Source organism: Oncorhynchus kisutch, linkage group LG3, assembly GCF_002021735.2.
Source record: "Oncorhynchus kisutch isolate 150728-3 linkage group LG3, Okis_V2, whole genome shotgun sequence".
NCBI lineage: Eukaryota > Metazoa > Chordata > Actinopteri > Salmoniformes > Salmonidae > Oncorhynchus > Oncorhynchus kisutch.
In genome coordinates, this window is record NC_034176.2 from 12,099,474 (window position 1) to 12,121,782 (window position 22,309).

The window sequence follows — 22,309 nt, forward strand, 5'->3', positions numbered from 1 at the left end:
GCTGTTGCCAGATAATTGAATGTTCATTTCTCTACCATTAGCCACTGCCAACATCGTTTTAGATCATTTGGAGGTACTTGCAACCGGCGTCACAACCGTAGACCATGTGTAACCACGCCAGCCCAGGACCTCCACATCCGGCTTCTTCACCTGCGGGATCGTCTGAGACCAGCCACCCGGACAGCTGATGAAACGGAATAGTATTTCTGTGTAATAAAGTCCTTTTGTGGGGAGAAACCCATTCTGATTGGGTGGGCCTGGCTCCCCAGTGGATGGGCCTATACCCTCCCAGGCCCACCCATGGCTGCATTCCTGCCCAGTCATGTAAAATCCATAGATTAGGGCCTTATGAATTATTTTAAAAATTGACTGATTTCCTCAAGTGAACACAGTAAAATCTATTAAATTGTTGCATTTATATTTTTGTTCAGTATAAGTGTATTTTCCCCCCCCCCCTAAGGTTGATTAATATCACTAGCAACAGAATAAACAAATATTGAATGACGTTATCTATGGTAGAGAAGAGAATACCCTCTTTCTAATACTGAGCCAATTGCCCTCACTGGAGCCAATTGCCCTCACTGGAGCCAATTGCCCTCACTGGAGCCAATTGCCCTCACTGGAACCAAATATTACTCACTAGAGCTTTGAAAAAGCACCTGATAATAGGTTACCAGTGCAGCAAGTGCCACTGGCTGTCGGTAGGCTTTCTTAGCTTGGACATTAAGTATGGCTAACCTTTGTTTAACCAGCTAAACAGTTGCTCTTAGCGAACATGTGCTTACAGTTACCTTTCCAGCTAATAGGCTGTTAAGAGTTCACACTTCCTCTTCCAATCATAATGCTGGAAAGTCTAAATAATAACTATTTACCAAATCTCATTTAAAAAATGTTGATGACTTCTCCTTGCCATTATCATTCACCTGATAAGACAAATGTTTTTGCTAAAGTATGATGGGGGTCCCTGGGTCGCCGGTTTGCCTGAGAGGGGGTGCCTAGGCAAGAAAAGGTTGAAGACCCCTGAACTAGACTATGCAGTCTGAATATAGGACCTGTTGGATGGAAGGTCATGACCTTACCGATACAGTTCACTACTTTGGAAGCCAGAGAAAAGACGTTTGTTCGAAGAAAAAAAATAACATTTATTGTCTAGTAATTTCTTTAGATTTATATTAGCTAGCATTAAGACCATTTAGTGTTTTTTCCTGGTTAGATTATTCTCCATGTAAAAGACATAGCAAACATTTGTTATTTCTAAAGCATTTACTGTAAGAAAAGAAATATATACACTTTTTTACAAACGCTCAACCGATAAAAATACAAAGAGAATAAAACTGAACTAATCACACGATAGCAGACATGTAGGATGGGACACGATACTAGGGTGAAGAGTCAGTGTGGGGGCTCATGTCTGGCAGAAAAGCAGGCTAGGGTCAGAGGTTAGGGGTCACAAAGGGTAGAGGTCACCAGGCCATTCACATTCTTCGTCTGTCAAAATAAAAACGTCAATGCTGTTAATTCGGCATATTTGAGGTTTCGGTCCGCATTTCCATCAGTCATTGTTCTGGGGGCTCTGCCCATGGTAATGAATATAGAATGTCCTGTAGGATATCCTGACCCAGGGTCAGCTGTAGGACAGTAGAAAGGTCCCGTATATAGAATGTTCTTTAGGATTCCCTGACCCAGGGTCAGATGTAGGACAGTAAAAAGCCACTTTGGTTTGTCAGTGGCCGATCCACTCACTAGTGCAGTCTAGTAGATGACTTCATAGACAGTGGCCTTCTTATCTCCAGAACCTGTAACTATGTACTTATCATCGACTGAGATGTCACAGCTTAGCACCGACGAAGACTCCTTCGACTACAGAAGAGGAGAGAGAGGTAGAAGGGAGGGGGGGGGGGGGTATAGAGGCAAAGATTAGTGAAAGCTTAATACCCAGCCTTGACACAAGATCAAAAAAAACATCGGTAGGTAGGCCGATTGGAGAGAACAGACAGGTGTGTGTGTGTGTACCTGGAATATACTGGCTCCGTACGGTGTCCTCCACGCGTTCAGCAGGTTATCCTTCCCTGTGCTCACAAACCATTTACCTGGTGGCAGAGAGAGCGAGAGCGCGAGAGAGAGCGCGCTTTAGGAATCACATAAAGCTATGACAGCTAATACTGTAGGGGCCAATACCAGAGTACTCAGAGTAGAGGGCTTATAATCACATCAAGTCAGGATTAGAGCTACTGTATATGAGGACACATGGAAACAGAATGTAAGGCTATGGCACGGTCAGATATCAGGTCAGAATGTGGAGAAGAAAAGTTCAACAGAATACTTGTATAAAACAGGAAGATTAATACATCACAGTTCAAAATGGAAAATAAAACCACAGATCGAAAGCTAAGATTTTACCCGGCAGGTGGCCTAGTGGTTAGAGCGTTGGACTAGTAACCGAAAGGTTACTAGATCGAATCCCTGAGCTGACAAGGTAAAAATCTGTTGTAAAAATCTGTTGTTCTGCCCATGAACAAGGCAGTTAACCCACTAGTGGTGACTTGCCTAGTTTAAAAAATCATATAAAAAAACAGGATACAGGGAGACACAACTGGATCTGTCATTAAGTTACTGTACACAGCTAACAAGAAGTCATACAGTCATACACAGACCTCGAGGACGTCAGTCATACACAGACCTCGAGGACGTCAGTCATACACAGACCTCGAGGACGTCAGTCATGCACAGACCTCGAGGACGTCAGTCATACACAGACCTCGAGGACGTCAGTCATACACAGACCTCGAGGACGTCAGTCATGCACAGACCTCGAGGACGTCAGTCATGCACAGACCTCGAGGACGTCAGTCATGCACAGACCTCGAGGACGTCAGTCATACACAGACCTCGAGGACGTCAGTCATGCACAGACCTCGAGGACGTCAGTCATACACAGACCTCGAGGACGTCAGTCATGCACAGACCTCGAAGACGTCAGTCATACACAGACCTCGAGGACGTCAGTCATACAGAGATCTGGAGACATGGTCTTACCACATGAGGCAAACTGGAGTGAGAGCACACAGCTCTCGTGGAGGTGCAGCTGGTACTTGTCTGGCTTGGTGACATGGAGCACCTCTACATTACTGCTCTCCATCCCCACCGCCAGCCACTCTCCCGTCGGACAGTACCCCAGAGAGAAGATCTGGAGAGAGGGAAGGGCAGAGTGTGTGTGTGTCACTGATGAAGTGGTAAAACAACTAGGTGGGTAATCACTGATTGCAGTTTGCGGTATTAAAAGTAAAGTATCGCCTTGTTGTTTCAATAGCATCTCTGCTAGCACACAGCTGTGGCTAATGTCCTGTATATAATGTGTGAATTAACAGAGGACTGCCCCAGCTGCCACAACAAGAAGCCCAGTCTTTTCGCCTTTACAATTCACTCCTCAGGTATCAAGCTAATATCATCCTGTTCCACGCCAAACCTGGTAATACACTATATTGTGGGGGCGGCAGGGTAGCCTAGTGGTTAGAGCATTGGACTAGTAACCGAAAGGTTGCATGTTCATATCGCCTAGCTGACAAGGTACAAATCTGTCGTTCTGCCCCTGAACAGGCAGTTAACCCACTGAAAATAAGAATTTGTTTTTAACTGACTTGCCTAGTTAAATAAAGGTAAAATAAAAAATTTAAAATTGTGCTGGGCATGTGATAGGTGATTAGTCCTGCATTATTCTGGATTCTCCTGTTACACAAGGAGGTCCTTAAGAATACACAGTTGCAAGGTGACAATGAGCTGCAACCAAAGTGCATGAGATCCTTCATCACCAGTGATGTGAGATGCCTGTGTGTGTGCAGGGTGTGCGTCAACCTGCAGTTTCAAGTCGTGCTGCATGAGTTGTGTTTCTCGGGTGTGTGTGTGTGTCTGTGTGTGTACCTGTGAGGTGAAGTCATGCTGCTGCAGCTGGCGTCCCTCCCTCAGGTCCCAGGATCGGACTGTGTTGTCCAGCCCCCCTGTCCACAGCTTGGTCCCATCATTGGAGATGTCAATACAGCTGGCTCCGTCTGTGTGACCCTGGAACTGCCTGTGTTGGACAACACACGTTATCAAATATTATAAACTGGGTGGGTCAAGCCCTGAATGCTGATTGGCTGACAACCATGGTATATCAGACCGTATACCACAGGTATGACAAAACATTTAGTTTTACTGCTCTAACGACGTTGGTAACCAGTTTATAATAGCAATAAGGCTCCTCGGGGGTTTGTAATATATGGACAATATACCACGGCTAACATGCTGACCAGACAGGACACGTCGCGTGTGCGAGCATTGCAAAATACATTTAGAAATCCATGTTATTCAATTATTGCACCCACACTGCTAGCGTGCGCCAAGGAGCATCTGCGTTGCCAAGAGCTAAAATAGAAGTCATTCCTATTTCTGACGCAGATCACGCTGTAAGTCCTGCTTCTCCCATCTCCTCATTGGTTTATAGAAGCAGGTACCCACTTGCCATCTCCTCATTGGTTATACCCACGTGGGTGATTGAAAGACAAACTGTTTTTCAGAGCGTCGTGGTAATACTATGAAAGTTTAGATGCCAATCACCATATAAGTTCAAAGATGAAAAAGTCTGGAAGGAGGAGAGATGACTAGAAACGATTCGGTTGACCGTTTTGTGTGTGGATTAATTGGCAGAGTAGAGGACCTTGTGCATTTCAGGTAAAATAACAACTCAATGTTTACATCCCAGGACAAATTAGCTAGCAACAGCAAGCTAGCTAAATAGAACAAATTAGCTAGCATGTGCAGGCTAGCTAGCTAAATTGCCATACATGTTTAATGCTTTTCGACCTGTCCCCAAATTAATGTAATTGGTTCAGAGTTTGTTTTGATATTTTAACCTGCGTGTCATGATCGTGTTTGGTGTGGGGGGACAAAATACATTTATGCACGATGGCGCACGCGCTCAGCCGGTTTGGGTTCCGTGTAAGGGCTGTGTCCGGGTGTTGTGTCATGCTTAAGAACAGCCCTTAGCCATGATATATTGGCCATATACCACATCTCCTCGGGCCTTATTGCTTAACTGTACATGGTCCTGTGTGGCCCAGTTGGTAGAGCATAGCGCTTGCAACACCAAGGTTTGTGGGTTCAATTCCCGCTGGGCCCTCCCCCATATGTACTCATGATTCAGTCTCTTTAGATGAAAACGTCAGCATAAAGGATATATATTATATCAATTCAGAACATGCTCAAATACACACACATGATATAGGACCAGCGCAAGCACACATGTAACTACACTGTACACTCAGAGGTAATACATGAACATATACAAGTAACTGCCAAAATAAAGGACACGCCAGGGCAATGTCTGGAATGGGACACGCCAGGGTAATGTCTGGAATGCCAGGGTAATGTCTGGAATGGGACACGCCAGGGTAATGTCTGGAATGCCAGGGCAATGTCTGGAATGGGACACGCCAGGGCAATGTCTGGAATGGGACACGCCAGGGCAATGTCTGGAATGGGACACGCCAGGGCAATGTCTGGAATGCCAGGGCAATGTCTGGAATGGGACACGCCAGGGTAATGTCTGGAATGCCAGGGTAATGTCTGGAATGGGACATGCCAGGGTAATGTCTGGAATGCCAGGGCAATGTCTGGAATGGGACACGCCAGGGTAATGTCTGGAATGCGAGGGCAATGTCTGGAATGGGACACGCCAGAGTAATGTCTGGAATGCCAGGGCAATGTCTGGAATGGGACACGCCAGGGTAATGTCTGGAATGGGACACGCCAGGGTAATGTCTGGAATGGGACACGCCAGGGTAATGTCTGGAATGGGACACGCCAGGGTAATGTCTGGAATGGGACATGCCAGGGTAATGTCTGGAATGGGACACGCCAGGGTAATGTCTGGAATGCGAGGGCAATGTCGGGAATGGGACACGCCAGGGAAATGTCTGGAATGTCAGGGCAATGTCTGGAATGGGACACGCCAGGGTAATGTCTGGAATGCCAGGGCAATGTCTGGAATGGGACACGCCAGGGTAATGTCTGGAATGCGAGGGCAATGTCGGGAATGGGACACGCCAGGGTAATGTCTGGAATGTCAGGGCAATGTCTGGAATGGGACACGCCAGGGTAATGTCTGGAATGCCAGGGTAATGTTGGGAATGGGACACACCAGGGTAATGTTGGGAATGCCAGGGTAATGTCTGGAATGGGACATGCCAGGGTAATGTCTGGAATACCAGGGTAATGTATAGAAAATGAAACACTAGGGTAATGTACACTACCGTTCAAAAGTATAGAATATCTACATGGGCGTACAGAGGCCCATTATCAGCAACCATCACTCCTGTGTTCCAATGGCACATTGTGTTAGCTAATCCAAGTTTATAATTTTAAAAGGTTAATTGATCATTAGAAAACCCTTTTGCAATTATGTTAGCACAGCTGAAAACATTTGTGGTGATTAAAGAAGCAATAAAACTGGCCTTCTTTAAACTAGTTGAGTATCTCTGGAGCATCAGTATTTGTGGGTTCGATTACAGGCTCAAAATGGCCAGAAACAAAGCACTTTCTTCTGAAACTCGTCAGTCTATTCTTGTTCTGAGAAATTAAGGCTATTCCATGAAAGAAATTGCCAAGAAACTGAAGATTTCGTACAACGCTGTGTACTACTCCCTTCACAGAACAGCGCCAACTGGCTCTAACCAGAATAGAAAGAGAGTGGGAGGCCCCGTTGCACAACTGAGCAAGAGGACAAGTACATTAGAGTGCCTAGCTTGAGAAACAGATGCCTCACAAGTCCTCAACTGGCAGCTTCATTAAATAGTATCAGCAAAACACCAGTCTCAATGTCAACAGTGAAGAGGCGACTCCGGGATGCTGGCCTTCTAGGCAGAGTTGCAAAGAAAAATACATATCTCAGACTGGCTAATAAAAATAAAATATTAAGATGGGCAAAAGAAGACCGACACTGGAAAGAGGAACTCTGCCTAGAAGGCCAGCATCCCGGAGTCGCCTCTTCACTGTTGACGTTGAGACTGGTGTAAACAGTGACTACTATTTTACCTCAGATGTCAACGAAAGTCGGCAGGTGGCCTAGTAGTTAGAGTGTTGGACTAGTAACCGAAAGGTTGATAGATTGAATCCCCAAGCTGACAAGGTAAAAATCTGTCGTTCTGACCCTGAACAAGGCAGTTAAATCATTGTAAATAAGAATTTGTTCTTAACTGACTTGCCTAGTTAAATAAAGGTTTAAAAAATAAATAAACATCTGAATGACAACCTTCAAGAGAGTAATTCCAACATCTTGTTGCAGCCAAGGACCCATCACTAACAGAGCCGTTAAAAGGAAAGCGCAATGTTTTAGCTAGATTTGATCGAGTTGTCTTTGCTGAGCAATTCCACATGTCCATATCCATGAGTTCAACTGACTGACGTGTTTGTCATCCTCTGTGTGTGTAGGACAGGCTACAGTCTCATGAGCAGCAGCCAAACGGAGCACTTGCTACAGCTACTCACATGCAGAGCAGGGGACAGACAGACAAACTGCTAAGGGAGGAAGTTATGAATGTAAAAATTAGCATGGGATGGGACCGGAAAGTTCCGTGGTTATACGACTATTACGGAATGAGGACAGTACAAGACTGAATTTTCACTCGTGTCAACCTCTACCTTAAAGTCTCTTAATAGGGTGTCTATGTTGGTGTTCTCTTTATTTTCACATTTACCTGTACAAAAATGTGTGTATTCACTCAAAGAAAGAAGTTGCCCTTAACCACACATCTAGGAACAGATCACCCTACCCCAATCTTACCTACCACAGTAGGGGGATAATACATTAGCTGACGCTGGACCTGTGGTTAATAAAGGCTATTCAGTTCTACCTATTACCAACTGGCCAAGTATTCTCCTCCCAGTGTTCCTTACCTAACCAGGGTCTGGTTGTGCAGGTCCCAGACGGCGATGTTCCCGTCGCTGCAGCAGGAGAAGCAAACCTTGGAGTCGGGGGAGATGGCCAGGGCGTAGCAGGCGGGGGCAGAGGAGGTCAGCTCCGCCTTGATGCGTGGGGTGGGCGTGGCCAGGTCCCAGATTGACAGCGTGCTAGCCTCGCCCCCCACGATGAGCGTCCGGCCGTCGGGGAGCAGCCGGCAAGAGCGGATGTAGTTGTCTCGGTTCTGACACACACACACACTTAATTTTGGTCTCTAATACACAAACTATGAAATAAAGTGGTAGGAATTAAAGATATCTCTGTAAATAAGCATGACACTACTCAATACATGCGTCAACTGGGTGATTTTGGATAAACGCGTGTATATTTGTGTAGCACTCACCAGGCAGTCCAGTTGGGACACGGGACTCTTGTTGCCAGGGTGACTGATGTCCCAGACCTTGACGCAGCCTTTGCCGCCCGTGTAGACGTGGCGCGTGGGATTACTGATGGTGACGGCACACACCACCTCGCCGTGGCTCAGAGTGTTGATCTGGCGAGCATGGCGTGGGATGCCCGGGCCCACTAGGGCGTCCGGAGGGAAGGGCACCGGCTGCATCTGTCCATCGGCGCTAACGTGGAAAGAGTAGGCCCTGAGAGGAGGAAGAGGGAAGGTGGACTTGAGGCATGGAATACATTTGAGATACAGTGAGCACCAAAAGTATTGGGACAGTGGTCACCGTCTCCGCACACATACACACTCACGGTTTGCCTCCAGGGATGCCTGATAAGCTGGGGGGCATTCCAGGCACTCTCATGTGAGGATGAGGGTCAAAGCCCACCTGAGGGAGAACACAGAGAGAGAGGGATGAGTACACACTCAAAGATCCATGGGGGCGCACGCGAGCGCACACACAAGAAATGAGGTCAGTTAACAGCGTATTTGGGTCCTACATAAACACAGACACTTAGCCGTTTAGACATGAAATGAGCACATATTATGGGACTGGGATGGAATGAATAAGCGAACACACAAGCACACACCCACCATAGGGGAGCGTCCATATGCGGCCACGGCGGCAGCAGCCGCAGCACTCATCTGAGGGGACATGTTGTGGAGGCCGGCGTAGGCGGCGCCCGCCAGCTCCCCGTTCATGGTGGCGTGGGGCAGCATTCCGAAAGGCCCGGGGTACGACCCAGGCACCGCCAGTGGGGTTCGCAGACCAGCAGCTAAGGGGTACACAAGAGCTGTTGTCAGATGGGTTAATGGAACTGTATTCAGTCGTATTCATATGATGCCAAAACACATCAACTTTTTTGCTCTGTAATGAAAGAGCTCTCTTCAAAACTTGACTGCTGAAATGCAGTTTTTGGGGATTGTATTAAAGGACTAATGAAATAAATACCAAAAGAGTTTGAGTGTAGAATCCCTAACAAAAACCAACGTATAATAGTAGGTGGCCTGTAATATCCATGCACCATTTTATTAATTTAGCAGACATTCTTCTCCAGAGTGACAACTAGGGTTAAGTGCTTCGCTCAAGTGCACAGACTTGGGGATTCGAAACCCCCAAGTGACCTTACAGTTACTGGCCCAACCCTCTTAATGCTAGGCTACCTGCCGCCTTGTAGGCTGTTAGGAAGGCTTGGAAATGGCACGAGGTCAATTCAAAAGGTGTGACTTTTTATCATCTTACTAGGTGGGTGAGGTAGCTCCATGGAGGGGGGCTTGACAAGGCTTGGCCGGAGACTGGGAGTGGCGCTGGGACCGGGGGTGGAGTCTCCTCTGGGAGTAGGTGTGCTCGACTTCAGCCCAGGCGTACCCGGCTTATCACGCTGCCATGGAAACAGAGGTATTCATTACCCAGATATCACATGACAGACAGAGACAGATAACGAGAGAAAGACAGAGCTGAGATATTCTGCTGAAGGTCAGTTGTGTGTTTCTGTGATCCAGAGTTTAAGTCTAGTTTAGACAGAATTGGGTTAGGTGTATTGAGGGCTTTGGCTACACCCACCATTCCCATCTCTTTGGACTTGAGGGAGGAGGAGCTTGCAGATGAGGCTGTGGAGGCAGGGCTACAGGAGGGGTCCTTCTTCAGGAGGCGTGTCTTGTCCAGCCCATTCTCCCTGGGGGATGGTAGGCGCGTACCATGTGGGGAGGCAGGATCCTGGGGGGGGGGGGGGGGGGTTCATTCACACAGTGACTCACTCAGTGCCCCACTTCCCCCCCATGTGGAATAATATTCAAAGTCCTAAAGAGCACCCCATGTCCTATATAGTGCACTGCTTTAGACCAGGCTGGCACCCTAATCCCTATATAGTGCACTACTTTTGACCAGGGCCCATATGACATCCATCTATCTTTGAGCCATCTAGCGAGGCCTAACAGAACATTCAGACAGGCATGTACACGTCAGAAAGACACACACATTACCTCATTGGAGACATCCACCACCAGGTTGTCATCACTCTTCTCTCCATCACTATCCTGTGGGGACAAAAAGGGTGTCAGTCACCGCGCACACACACACATTATTTTATTGTGTTACTTTTTATTATTTTTTAGTTTATTTGGTAAATATTTTCTCAACACTTCTTGAACTGCACTGTTGGTTAAGGGCTTGTATGTAAGCATTTCACATGTTGTATTCGGCACATGTGACAATTTGATTTGACACGTATCACCCTCACAGCTGCTGCTTACATAATGACTGGAGTCCTTGTCCTCCACTTTTCTCTTCTTGGTGTCGTTGGCAAATTCTGGTCCGTTGCGCCGCTTGTCTGAGTTACGCAAACTGTCAGCAACCAGCAGGGTATTACTCTGCCAAAGACAGGAGGAGGAAGGGATGAGACATGACATTCTACAGGCCACTGCCCTAGGTACAGATCAGCTTCCCTTCATCCCAATGCTAACCTATGGGGAAATCAGCATCAAGGTTCTCCAACCCGGTTCCCGGAGAGAGACCATCCTGTTGGTTTTCACTCCAACCCGTTTCCTGGATGGAGAGACCGTCCTGTACGTTGTTTTTGTCTCTCTCCAGGAACCGGGTTGGAGTGAAAACCAACAGGATGGCCTCTCTCCAAAACCAACAGGAGGGTCTCTCTCCAGGAACCGGGTTAGAGTGAAAACCAACAGGAGGGTGTCTCAGAGCCCTGCACTACAGCACCTACACCCTCCAGGCCAGGGACAGGTGTGGCTGTCTGTCAGTCAAAACCCTCACGTCAAGGAGGGGGTGGTGGGCTGACACATGGCAGAGAAGACGCTGATTAGAGGAGTTCTGACACTTTCTCAGTGCTCCCTCTCCTGGCCCTGTCCAGCTATTACTGCTGTAGCTAAAGGGCAGTGTGTGTGTGTGTGTGTGATTCACTTCCACAACCCCTCCCCTCCTCCCCTGGCTAACAGATTCCATTGTGTGTGGATTAGCCCATCATGTTGGAGTCCATTTAGGCCTGACGCTGTCAATGAAATGTGCATCCAGGAGCAGCAGAGCACACACACACACACACACACACACACACACACACACACACACAGAGAGAGAGAGAGCCCCAATAGACAGGCAGGGCAAGGGGGCCTCCTCCCCTCTTCCTCCCCCTGCCTCTCCCTCTTAGCCCCCAGCCAAAGGTTCCTTCAAAGTCTCCCTCCCAGGGGAACATTATTTAAAGGCTTTAGAAAGCAGAGCGCTGACCCACAAAACACAAGCAATTTCCCCACTGTCTCTCAGGTCATGACGCTCTAGCCCCCCCCCCCCCCCACCCCGACCGGCAGCCGTATTAAACACAATGAGGCCCTTTAAGCGCAGGATCAGCAGAGTGTGTGTGTGGGGGGGGGGGGCAATCTGCTCACTGAGGTGTTTAATGCACACAACAATGCCGGGCAGTGGAGGGCGAGAGCTCCTGTCATTGTGTGTGTGCGTGCGTGTGCACGTCTGTGTATGTGCGTGTATGAGGGCTCTGCTAATGCCCTCATTTGGAGAGAGCGCCAAACAGTCCAGGGCAGATCCAGGCAAATCCAGTAACGGCAGGCAGCCCAACACCCCAGCCCCCTCCCACCCTGCCATGATGTTAACCTCAGAAAACACACATACTTAAAGGCCATGGATGCATTTCTAAATGAAGGCCAGTTTGACATGAGAATGGGAGAAAGGGAGGTGAATCAAAGCAAGGATGGTGGGTGGCACAGAGCTGTGTCTGTGTGAGTGAAAGATAGTGAGTGGGCTTAAGGAATGATTAGCAGGGGTTAACATCAAAAGTGCTAAGGGGGAAACTAGATGGCTTGTACTTTGTAGTGCAAAGTAGCATCAGGTCCCCTAGCAACCAGGGACTAGTTGACTCTCTCCTATCATATCATCTAGGAGGGGTATGATGCTTTATTTCAGGACTAGTTGACTCTCCTATCATATCATCTAGGAGGGGTATGATGCTTTATTTCAGGACTAGTTGACTCTCCTATCATATCATCTAGGAGGGGTATGATGCTTTATATCAGGACTAGTTGACTCTCCTATCATATCATCTAGGAGGGGTATGATGCTTTATTTCAGGACTAGTTGACTCTCCTATCATATCATCTAGGACGGGTATGATGCTTTATTTCAGGACTAGTTGACTCTCCTATCATATCATCTAGGAGGGGTATGATGCTTTATTTCAGGACTAGTTGACTCTCCTATCATATCATCTAGGACGGGTATGATGCTTTATTTCAGGACTAGTTGACTCTCCTATCATATCATCTAGGAGGGGTATGATGCTTTATATCAGGACTAGTTGACTCTGTCATATATCATCTAGGTATGCCGCTTCATTTCAGGTATTTAACTTGCGCTTGCCAAGGCTGCAGCCATAGGTAACAGGAAGTACTTACTGTGCCTGGCTCTCTCTCTGTTCCCATAGCAACGATGACACACAGCATCAAGGTGTCGAGGACACCAGGGCGCACACGAGGGAGGCATGGAAAACACACAAAAAGAAACAGAGAGAAAAATAAAATAATTAGAATCCAGAGCCGTGCACTTGTTGTTTTCAGTATATTTGTTATTAACAAACCCAATGATAACACAGTCCAGTCCGTTCTCCTCCGTCTGTCTGGCTACGTGGGCGAGCCAGACAGACTCCTCCTCAGATGCAGGCCCAGCAACAAGGCCGGGTGGGTCTCACCTCTCAGGTGCTCGGCCTCCACTGGGTGTTTCCTGTCCTCTTTGCTGGCCAGGTGGGGTGGCGGCACCACCAGGGCACTGGACAGGGCGAGCAGACTGGCCCCTCCCCCCAAATGGGCCGGGTGGAGCCCCGCGGGGTGGGGTGTGAGGGGGACATGGGAGCTGTGCGCGTGGGACAGGTGCTGCTGCTACAGGAGAGAGGAAATCAATCAATACTAATTTATAATCAATCAATACTCCCCAATCCACTTGAAAGTGTGTCAATCAATAGAACAAGCCATTAACACACTGATGGAGCAGAGTGATCAATGTGAAAACCTAGAGGAATTCATGATCCTTCTGTGTTTCATCCAGAGCAGCTTTCTACGATGTGGCCTTCTTACAAATAATGGCAGAGCCATAATCCTCTCCCTTCAACACACACACACACACACACACACACACACACACACACACACACACACACACACAGAGAGAGAGAACAATACTGACAGCTGGGATCACAGCCCAGAGCTTGAAGAGGAAGGGAGGAGGGGGTTGGAGAGCCCCAGCTGCTGCCTGCGGGCCAGGGAGGGAGGGTGGGTGGGGAGGAGAGGAGGGCTCTGGTGGATTGGGGGCGTTTAGCTGTCAGGTCTCGGTCTCTTTCACACCAAATCAGGCGCTCATCTGAGCGTGAAATGCCTTTGTGTTCCAAAACATCATTATTGCGTCTTCAGACAGTAGCCGCAGGAATCAAACCTCGGAGATTTGCCGTGGGGGGAGGGGGAGGGAGAGGGAGGGTCTCGGAGGGAGAGTGGGGGAGGGGCGGTGGTGAAGGTCAACCCTTCTCTTTATCTCTAATTGACTAAGCCACCCCCCCCCCCTCCTCCTCAGAACCACAGGAGAGACGCCACAGCACTCTAACCCCATACCTACTCTTTCACAGCGCTAATCCCTGGGCTTGCCCGCCAAACACACACATACCACCGAGCCCTTGTTCCATGTGCCAAAACAGCATGGCAAGGAGCGCTCGCTCACACACATGCAAACACACACACCTCCCCCCCACTGGTGAGAGTAAATGGAGGGGAAGTATTGGTGGAGGCGGGGGGAGCCTGTGTGTCAGGGGGTGTTAGGGTGAGCCGTGGAGGGAGGGGTGAGGGTGTCCATGCTTCATTACACTCATTTAACACACACAAACACGGTGACTGACAGCTTGGTGGGGGGGACCAGACTCTCAAACCCACTTTATACACACTGGAATCCTGCAATTAAGACTCAAATGGCAACCGCCACCCCCGCCACAGCCATCAAACCCACCTCCCCCACCACCTCAGCCTCCCCCCTCTTCCAAAGCCTCACAGAACCGTTGAGAAAATCCAAACAGCCAACACAGCAGCAGCTACGCATGTTGTTATGGTTACCAAACACAGCAGCAGCTACGCATGTTGTTATGGTTACCAAACACAGCAGCAGCTACGCATGTTGTTATGGTTACCAAACACAGCAGCAGCAGCTACGCATGTTGCTATGGTTACCAAACACAGCAGCAGCTACGCATGTTGCTATGATTGCCAAACACAGCAGCAGCTACGCATGTTGCTATGGTTACCAAATGCAGCAGCAGCTACGCATGTTGCTATGGTTACCAAACACAGCAGCAGCTACGCATGTTGCTATGGTTACCAAACACAGCAGCAGCTACGCATGTTGCTATGGTTACCAAACACAGCAGCAGCTGCGTATGTTGTTATGGTTACCAAACACAGCAGCAGCTACGCATGTTGTTATGGTTACCAAACACATCAGCAGCTACGCATGTTGTTATGGTTACCAAACACAGCAGCAGCTACACATGTTGTTATGGTTACCAAACACAGCAGCAGCTATGCTGCTGGACTCCCGAGTGGCGCATTGGTCTAAGGCAAAGCATCTCAGTGCTAGAGGTGTCACTACAGACACCCTGGTTCGAATACAGGCTGTATCACAACCTGGATTCCGGGTCCCATAGGGCGGAGCACAATTGGCCCAGCGTCGTCCGGGTTTTGCCGGTGTAGGCCGTCATTGGAAATAAGAATTTGTTCTTAACTGACTTGCCTAGTTAAATAAAATAAAAAATAAAAATATGCATGTTGTTATGGTTACCAAACACAGCAGCAGCATATCCCGGTAAAGAACTGTCACAGACATGTCAACATTTCACTAATAGCACATACACACACTCTCACAGTACACACACTCTCACAGTACACACACAGGAAGTTGCAGTAGAGTGTATTTACAGTGGATGGTAGGCCGGGAAGTCCCCGTACCCCAATGATGGCGTTGAGTTCAGCCATGGTGACCTGCTTGGCTCTCTCTACCGCCTGGACCACCTGCTGCTGGTGCTGCATGGGCACACACAGCGTTACACACGTAATATCCTGGGCCTACTACACAAAATGTACTGACAACATATATGCACACACACACACTTACCTCCTGTGAGAGGAAGGGGATGACTTGTGCACAGATGGTGTTGAGCCTCTTGGCAATCTCTGTCTGTTGGATGGAGTAGAGAGAGCATGGATCAGTATGGATAGTGCAGTGACCATCACAGCTTAGAAGATACATCCAGCAGTGCCTAGGGGCCGTCGGACATAAAAACATTCCCCCTTGTATTCACACAGCCATGTGCAGGTCAACTCCAGCTGGGGTTTATTCATCAGTGCACAGCGTAGCAAAACAGTTTTGAAATCGAGAGTTTCTTAATGGATTAATTCAGGTATATCCCTCCCCATTGGTTCCTAGTGAATACACCCCAGGTCAACTGCACCCGATATCCTATATATATATGATTAAATATTGTGATATTAGACATTGAAAATTTATTGTGAGGGTTAAGACAATTTGAACTTCACAAATACCAAAACTGTGCAGTTTTATCAGTTAGGCTATATTAATATGTTGAAATAAAAGTCTAAATGAATTAACTGTCTTATTTTATAGTCAAACTAAGATTACTTAAAGCTGCAATATGTAACATTTTGGGCGACCCAACCAAATTCATATAGAAATGTGAGTTATAGATCTGTCATTCTCATTGAAAGCAAGTCTAAGAAGCAGTAGATCTCTTCTATATGCACTATTACTGTGCTACCTGTTCTTAAGTTTCATCTTTGCGTCTTTTACTTTCAGTTTTGTACACCAGTTTCAAACAGCTGAAAATACAATATTTTTGGTGATGGAAATCTTATCTCACAGCAGTTTATATGATGATTCTTTACACTATACTTGCTTGTTTTGTCACAAACTGAAGTTTAATCAATCAGGAAATGGTGGCGAGATCATAGTAATGAAAATGTCACTATTATATCAGGAAATATAAAAAACTAACATTTGAATGATCTAGTCATTAACATTGCAAAACGATTATATCGGATATCGTATATTAGGAGTAGCATAGGGTAGAAGAGGTCTGACCAAATATCGGTAAACCCTAGTGTGCATGTGATGCTGGAGATGTCCTGAAGGATAGCCAGACATGTCTAACTGCTTTCAGGACCAACTGCCGCCATCTGTCAAGATATAGGATCAATGTTGTATTGGTCCAGGTCTTTATCTCAATGAGACATACCAAGTTAAATAAAGGATCATTTTTTTTAAATTAAACAGTCAATATGGGTATGAGTGACTCCATAAACAATTCACTGGAGAGAGGGCTAGTTAACAGCTTGCTGCCTGCCACAGTTCTCAGAAAACACACGCACCATACACACACACAGCAATGAATCATACCGAGGCTCCTGCCTTGCTATCATGTCAGCCTTAGATTAAGTTTCACCCTCTGCCTTGCTCCTATTCCCATCGGTGCTTTAAGATAATCTCATCACTCCTAATTTAATTTCGTCCCACTCATATCCATGGCTGGGCATCCGGCCCCCGGAGGTGACTGCGATTGGCTGGATACCCTATACCCCCACGGAGGCTGCAAATCAGATGATGCAGCTCAAATTACATATCGTCCAATCAAATTGATCTGAGGCGGGTCAGGGTACAGGGGGAATTAGAGGAGCCTTCGAACGCAGTAATAGGACATTACACACACACAAACACACACTCGTAGAAAGACAGACAGACAGACAGACAGACAGACACACACAAACACACACAAACACACACAAACACACACACACATCCCATTTTCTTTTGAAAAGCGAGTGAGAAATGGAGTCAGGGCCCATGGGCCGTATGTATTGAGCTTCTCAGAGCAGGAGTGCTGACCTAGATCAGACGCTTGATACATACAGATCTCTGTGATATCAGATGCTGGCTACATTATCAGAAGAGATCCTCCAGCCAATCTTCTAGAAGCCCAAGCCTTTGTGACACGCCCTAGAAAGAGCCAGCCTCACCGGTTTCCCGTTAGCACACCTGCTTCTGTCTGCTGCTGAGCTCGTAGAACCACAGCAGCTGGCCTAGAATACACCTGCCTAGCTCCTAGAACCACAGCAGCTGGCCTAGAATACACCTGCCTAGCTCCTAGAACCACAGCAGCTGGCCTAGAATACACCTGCCTAGCTCCTAGAACCACAGCAGCTGGCCTAGAATACACCTGCCTAGCTCCTAGAACCACAGCAGCTGGCCTAGAATACACCTGCCTAGCTCCTAGAACCACAGCAGCTGGCCTAGAATACACCTGCCTAGCTCCTAGAACCACAGCAGCTGGCCTAGAATACACCTGCCTAGCTCCTAGAACCACAGCAGCTGGCCTGGAATACACCTGCCTAGCTCCTAGAACCACAGCAGCTGGCCTAGAATACACCTGCCTAGCTCCTAGAACCACCACAGCAGCTGGCCTAGAATACACCTGCCTAGCTCCTAGAACAACAGCAGCTGGCCTAGAATACACCTGCCTAGCTCCTAGAACCACAGCAGCTGGCCTAGAATACACCTGCCTAGCTCCTGGAATATACCTGTAAGCCAAGAAAAGACCTGCTTCTCCCACTGTGCTTTCCCAGAAGCGAAGCACCATCTCTGAGGGGTATTCTTAGCCGGCAGATAGGTGCTGCAGGCCGGGAATAGGCTGAGTTCCAAGACACTTTGGGCACTAAACCCACAGGAGAGCATTAACAGGGATTCATTAAGGAACGGTTAAGGGAATCATTGCGCGACCCAGAGCCTGAGGCCCAAGTGGGTCAGAGGAGCCAGAAAATCAATGGGCCAATAAAAGTCCCTCACCTCACCCATTTCTTACCCAACCCAACCCCAGGAGACAGACAGCGTGGAGGTTCACACATGCCAGGGGCTTACAACGAAAGGATGGCCTTTGGTCATGGAGCAGACTTCCGCTCTGATTCAAAGCAAAAACCAGTGTGTTCAACTATGGTGGTAGGTGACACAACGAATCGCACATCGAAATCATGGCAAGTTGTCGAGTCATCAGCTAGTATATCAGTGACGAGGGCCTACAGGCCAGGGGCCTGCCAGGTGGCAGAGAGAGAGAGAACCCTACATGGACTAGGAGGACATGTTGAATTCCAGATCTACCCTGAACCCAAAGGCACTTCTGGATCTATACTACACCTGAGGGCTGGATAGGCTAAACTTCCCTCTAGCCTATCAGAGGGCAAGATGGAGCTAGGCCTAATACCATACTGCTTCATTAAACCTGAATAAAGACGTTCAGGTCTACATAAAGTGGGTAGGTGTAGGGGTTAAGGATAGGTTTGGAATTCAGCCCCAATACCCTAATATGAGCAGCAGGAGAATTGGTCTGCACTCCACTCTCCTCCAACTTCATTTAATCAGGCAGCGGTGCAGACAGAGGGGAGGCAGGCCTGGGGCTGGTGTGGCCAGAGCAACTGGCTACAGTGTGGCAGGGGCAGGGATACAGCACTCACAATACCACCCTCTACTGAGACAATGAGCAGAAATGACATCTTCCCCACAATAGGAGGCATGCATTACTATCAGACACCGAGAGACAGACAGCAAGAGAGAGACAGAGACAGACTGACAGCGAGACAACGAGAGAGAGACAGGGACAGCGAGCGACACAGAGCGAGACCACACATAATCCTTCCTCAGCAAACCACCCAGGCTATTCCACCTCCAATTTCCTCTGTCCTGACCAATCGATTTCTGTGGTAATTACTGGTAAATGCTGTGAGCCAGAGTGCTCTGTTCCTGTGGGGCAAGCCTGTGTGTGTATTGAGGAAGAGTGCTCCTCTGCATTTTCTCGATAAAGGACTCTGATTGATTCCTATGCCCTCCCCAGCCCAGCCTCTTCAATGCAATAAAACAGGCTACTCCCCCAGACAGTACCAATCAATCAACAGAGTAATTCATCCTGCCTCTGAGCTCGTACCACCAGGTCTAACTTGAGAGAGCAACAGAGCACCATCCATCACTGATAAACCCTCACACACACACAACTATCCTGGCAGGCTAAAAGCCCATTTTCTGCGTGAACACACACACACACTATAGGAAATAGTAAGAGCGAGTGTGAGCAAGGCTTACCTGTTTATGCATTTCAATGTTCAGCCCATAAGACATTTCATAGTACTGTGGATGACAGAGTTGTAATCATTAGGCTGACAGTTTACTTCCCTTTCCTCTATCTTAAAGAGAGGGCTAGTTAACAGCTTTACCTTTTCAAAGAGTATCGTAAGGCATCTCAGTCAGTCTCCCCACCCTAACACCACTTGTCTTTTCCTACTAGCACTGACCCAGCTGATAGCTACTTTGAGGGAAAATGTACTTGCTATGACTGTGATGTGTGGTTGTCTCACCAAGCTATCTTAAGATGGATGCACTAAATGTAAGTCACTTTGGATAATGGCATCTGCTAAACAACTAAAATGCAAAAAGGACAAAACAACCTCAGAATGTAGATATAGATATATATAGAGCTAATGTAGTGGAAATCAATGTGTGTGCATAGGCCTGTTTGTGTGTGTAAGCAAAAAATTAACATTGACAGTATGCTTGCAATGTGGCAATAGTATCAATCCAGACAGTGATAGTGCGTTAACATCTAGAATGTGTGTGCTGATTGGACTCACCATAACATAGTGCCTCTGCATCTCTGTCTTCTCACTGGCCAGCTTCTCACACTCCAGTTTCAAACTGCCGAGGACAGAGACACTATCAAAATAAAACAGGACGCCGCATAGCCGCCACCACCACCACCAATCCTGAACACATACCCAGAAGACATTCCAAATGTAGTTCAGATAAACATATCTAACGTGGTCTATAGGGCAGAGCGGAATGGTCTGGAAAACCTCTTGGAATCATGCAGGACCAATATTTGTTTACCTGCTGCATAGGCCATTAAGACATTCTAGGTCATATGGCTATGATAGCAGCAGTCTAGCCTACTGCCTGCTACTGTTATCATGCAGGGCACTTCATCGCTCTCCTCTCCCCCTCCCGAGTCCCACATATGGCAACATGCACAGTTGCACACATGGGAAGAAAATACGAGGTGATTTATGAAAATCTGACCTCGACTCTACCCTCTGGCTTAAGTACATCAGCATGGCTTAGACCTAACACAGTCTGAGCACAAAAAGTGTGACACTGGCCTCGGAGTGTATATGGGTGGGTGGGTTGTGTGTGAACAGCCACTCACCTGTGGTACTGGGCTTGGAGGAACTGGAACTCCTCTTTGATGCGGTCCAGTGACTCTGGAATGGTGAATTTGAAAGGTTGGCCCGGGGCCTGGTGGGGCGTCTATCAAAATAAAATAAAAAAGCCACATCACTCAATACCTGACGGTTTGTTTCTGCATCATAGATGTAGGCTAATTAGCAGTGAATTACAAACAGCAATACAGCATCCAAGTGCGATGTGCGCTGCCAAGTGCGATGTGCGCCTAGCCCCAATTACTGAAAGTGCATCATGTTAAACTCATTACAGAACTGTTACAGGCTGACAGCCTCTAAGCCAAAGACAAACAAAGGGGCTTCGCCCGACATCCGGGACCGACCCGCCATCGCCGATATACAGAATGGTTCGACATGACAAATGAGTGCAGAGAACCTGCGGATGGGGGATGCGTTTCACTGGCCAACCTTACCGGGTGTCGACCCTGGGGGAACATCGTTCTACCTCCGCAGACGTCCTCTTCCTAAAAAAACGTCTGGTATCAAAATAGGGACCGGTGTGGGGATGCTCCACCTTACGATAAATGCATCCTAGGTCCTTCCGAGACTGGCCGTAAAATGACACAAAACGTCCGACCGTTTGTCCTCCTAGATCTCCAGTCAACTCCTCAACAGCGGTGCCCCGGCGAATGATGCGCGGAAGAATACTATTTCTTTACTCCAGCATACGACCATGTATCAACCGTAAAAACAAGGGATACGGTCATCCAGAGGAGAAAAACAAGAGTGGTCTTCCTCTGTTGTAGGCTGTGTGATCCTGTCCACGCAGAAATATCCGAATAGCCGAAACTCCAGTTGTAGTCAACGGAGCCAAGACCACAACGCGCTCAGGGAAGAAGCGTAGGCTACTAGAACAAATCCACATAAGTTAATTGTAACTTGACTTGCCGTGGTAGCTTGTGGTGAATGCTCAACATAAATTACTATTCGTTATCCGAATAATAGCCTGTACTCGATGAAACGTAAGATTGAAGTATTTTCCAGTCTAAAGAAAGGTTTCGTAGGGGGAAAATGTTGTTAGTTTTGATAATAACTCCCACTATCAGCGCAACAATGTAGCGTCAAGCCTCGCTTTACCCCAATGGCAACTTTCTCACGCGGTTTCACACTCCCCCAGCTAACCAGAAAAGGAACTGCCCCCGAAAATGTACACGGACCAATAGGGATTGTCTTTCCACGTGGGATAATGACGCAATATGTAGAATCCACCACTAGATTTCCTCTAAATGCATTCAAGTCTGTCGATTATTTTGAGCTACACAGACACCAGCCAATCCGAGTGATGGATAGGTTTAGCGAGGAGTAGAACACAAGGCGGCTAGTGTACTGGAGAGTGACAGATCTCAGCTGTCAATCAAAGTAACGTGGCGACATCAGAGGTCCTTAAAGGTGCACACACATGCATGATATTTTGTATCACTGCCTTTCCCCCGCTATAGTTATGTCTTAAAATAGTTCCAGGTTATCCTGTAGGTTCAGCATGGGAACCCATGGCGTCCTGTCCTGTGCAAGGCTCCAAGAGTGCCGTGACCTGCCCTGACCTCTGGCTCATCTGGGTCCATAAGAGAGATACACGTGAC

The 22,309-nt window shown here is 47.7% G+C and overlaps 1 protein-coding gene across 2 annotated transcripts; it reads right to left on the reverse strand.

Annotated features, from left to right (window-relative positions):
* Positions 1-1,109: 1,109 nt before the first annotated feature.
* Positions 1,110-21,166, reverse strand: LOC109875441 (transducin-like enhancer protein 1). Of its 2 annotated transcripts, none has more exons than XM_031817414.1 (20): positions 21,143-21,166; positions 20,696-20,796; positions 20,124-20,187; positions 19,579-19,623; positions 15,553-15,615; positions 15,357-15,461; positions 13,097-13,283; positions 12,804-12,820; positions 10,641-10,757; positions 10,371-10,424; positions 9,952-10,104; positions 9,631-9,769; positions 8,982-9,181; positions 8,699-8,775; positions 8,337-8,586; positions 7,930-8,177; positions 3,919-4,066; positions 3,037-3,187; positions 2,014-2,090; positions 1,110-1,860 (listed from the first exon to the last, which is right to left on the reverse strand). In XM_031817414.1, the coding sequence occupies exons 1-20, from the start codon at positions 21,164-21,166 to the stop codon at positions 1,753-1,755; spliced, it is 2,328 nt and encodes a 775-aa protein (XP_031673274.1). In that variant the 3' UTR covers positions 1,110-1,752. The 2 variants fall into 2 exon arrangements, with proteins under 2 accessions (XP_031673274.1, XP_031673280.1); XM_031817420.1 differs by having other exon boundaries at positions 1,118-1,860; positions 8,982-9,163.
* Positions 21,167-22,309: the final 1,143 nt, after the last annotated feature.

Coding starts and splice junctions, on each gene's coding strand:
- LOC109875441 (XM_031817414.1), bottom strand. CDS start 21,166: ATGTTCCCCCAGGGTCGACACCCG. Junction 20,188..20,695: donor CTCCAAGCCCAGTACCACAG/GTGAGTGGCTGT, acceptor TGTCCTCGGCAG/TTTGAAACTGGAGTGTGAGA. Junction 9,770..9,951: donor AGTCCAAAGAGATGGGAATG/GTGGGTGTAGCC, acceptor TTTCCATGGCAG/CGTGATAAGCCGGGTACGCC.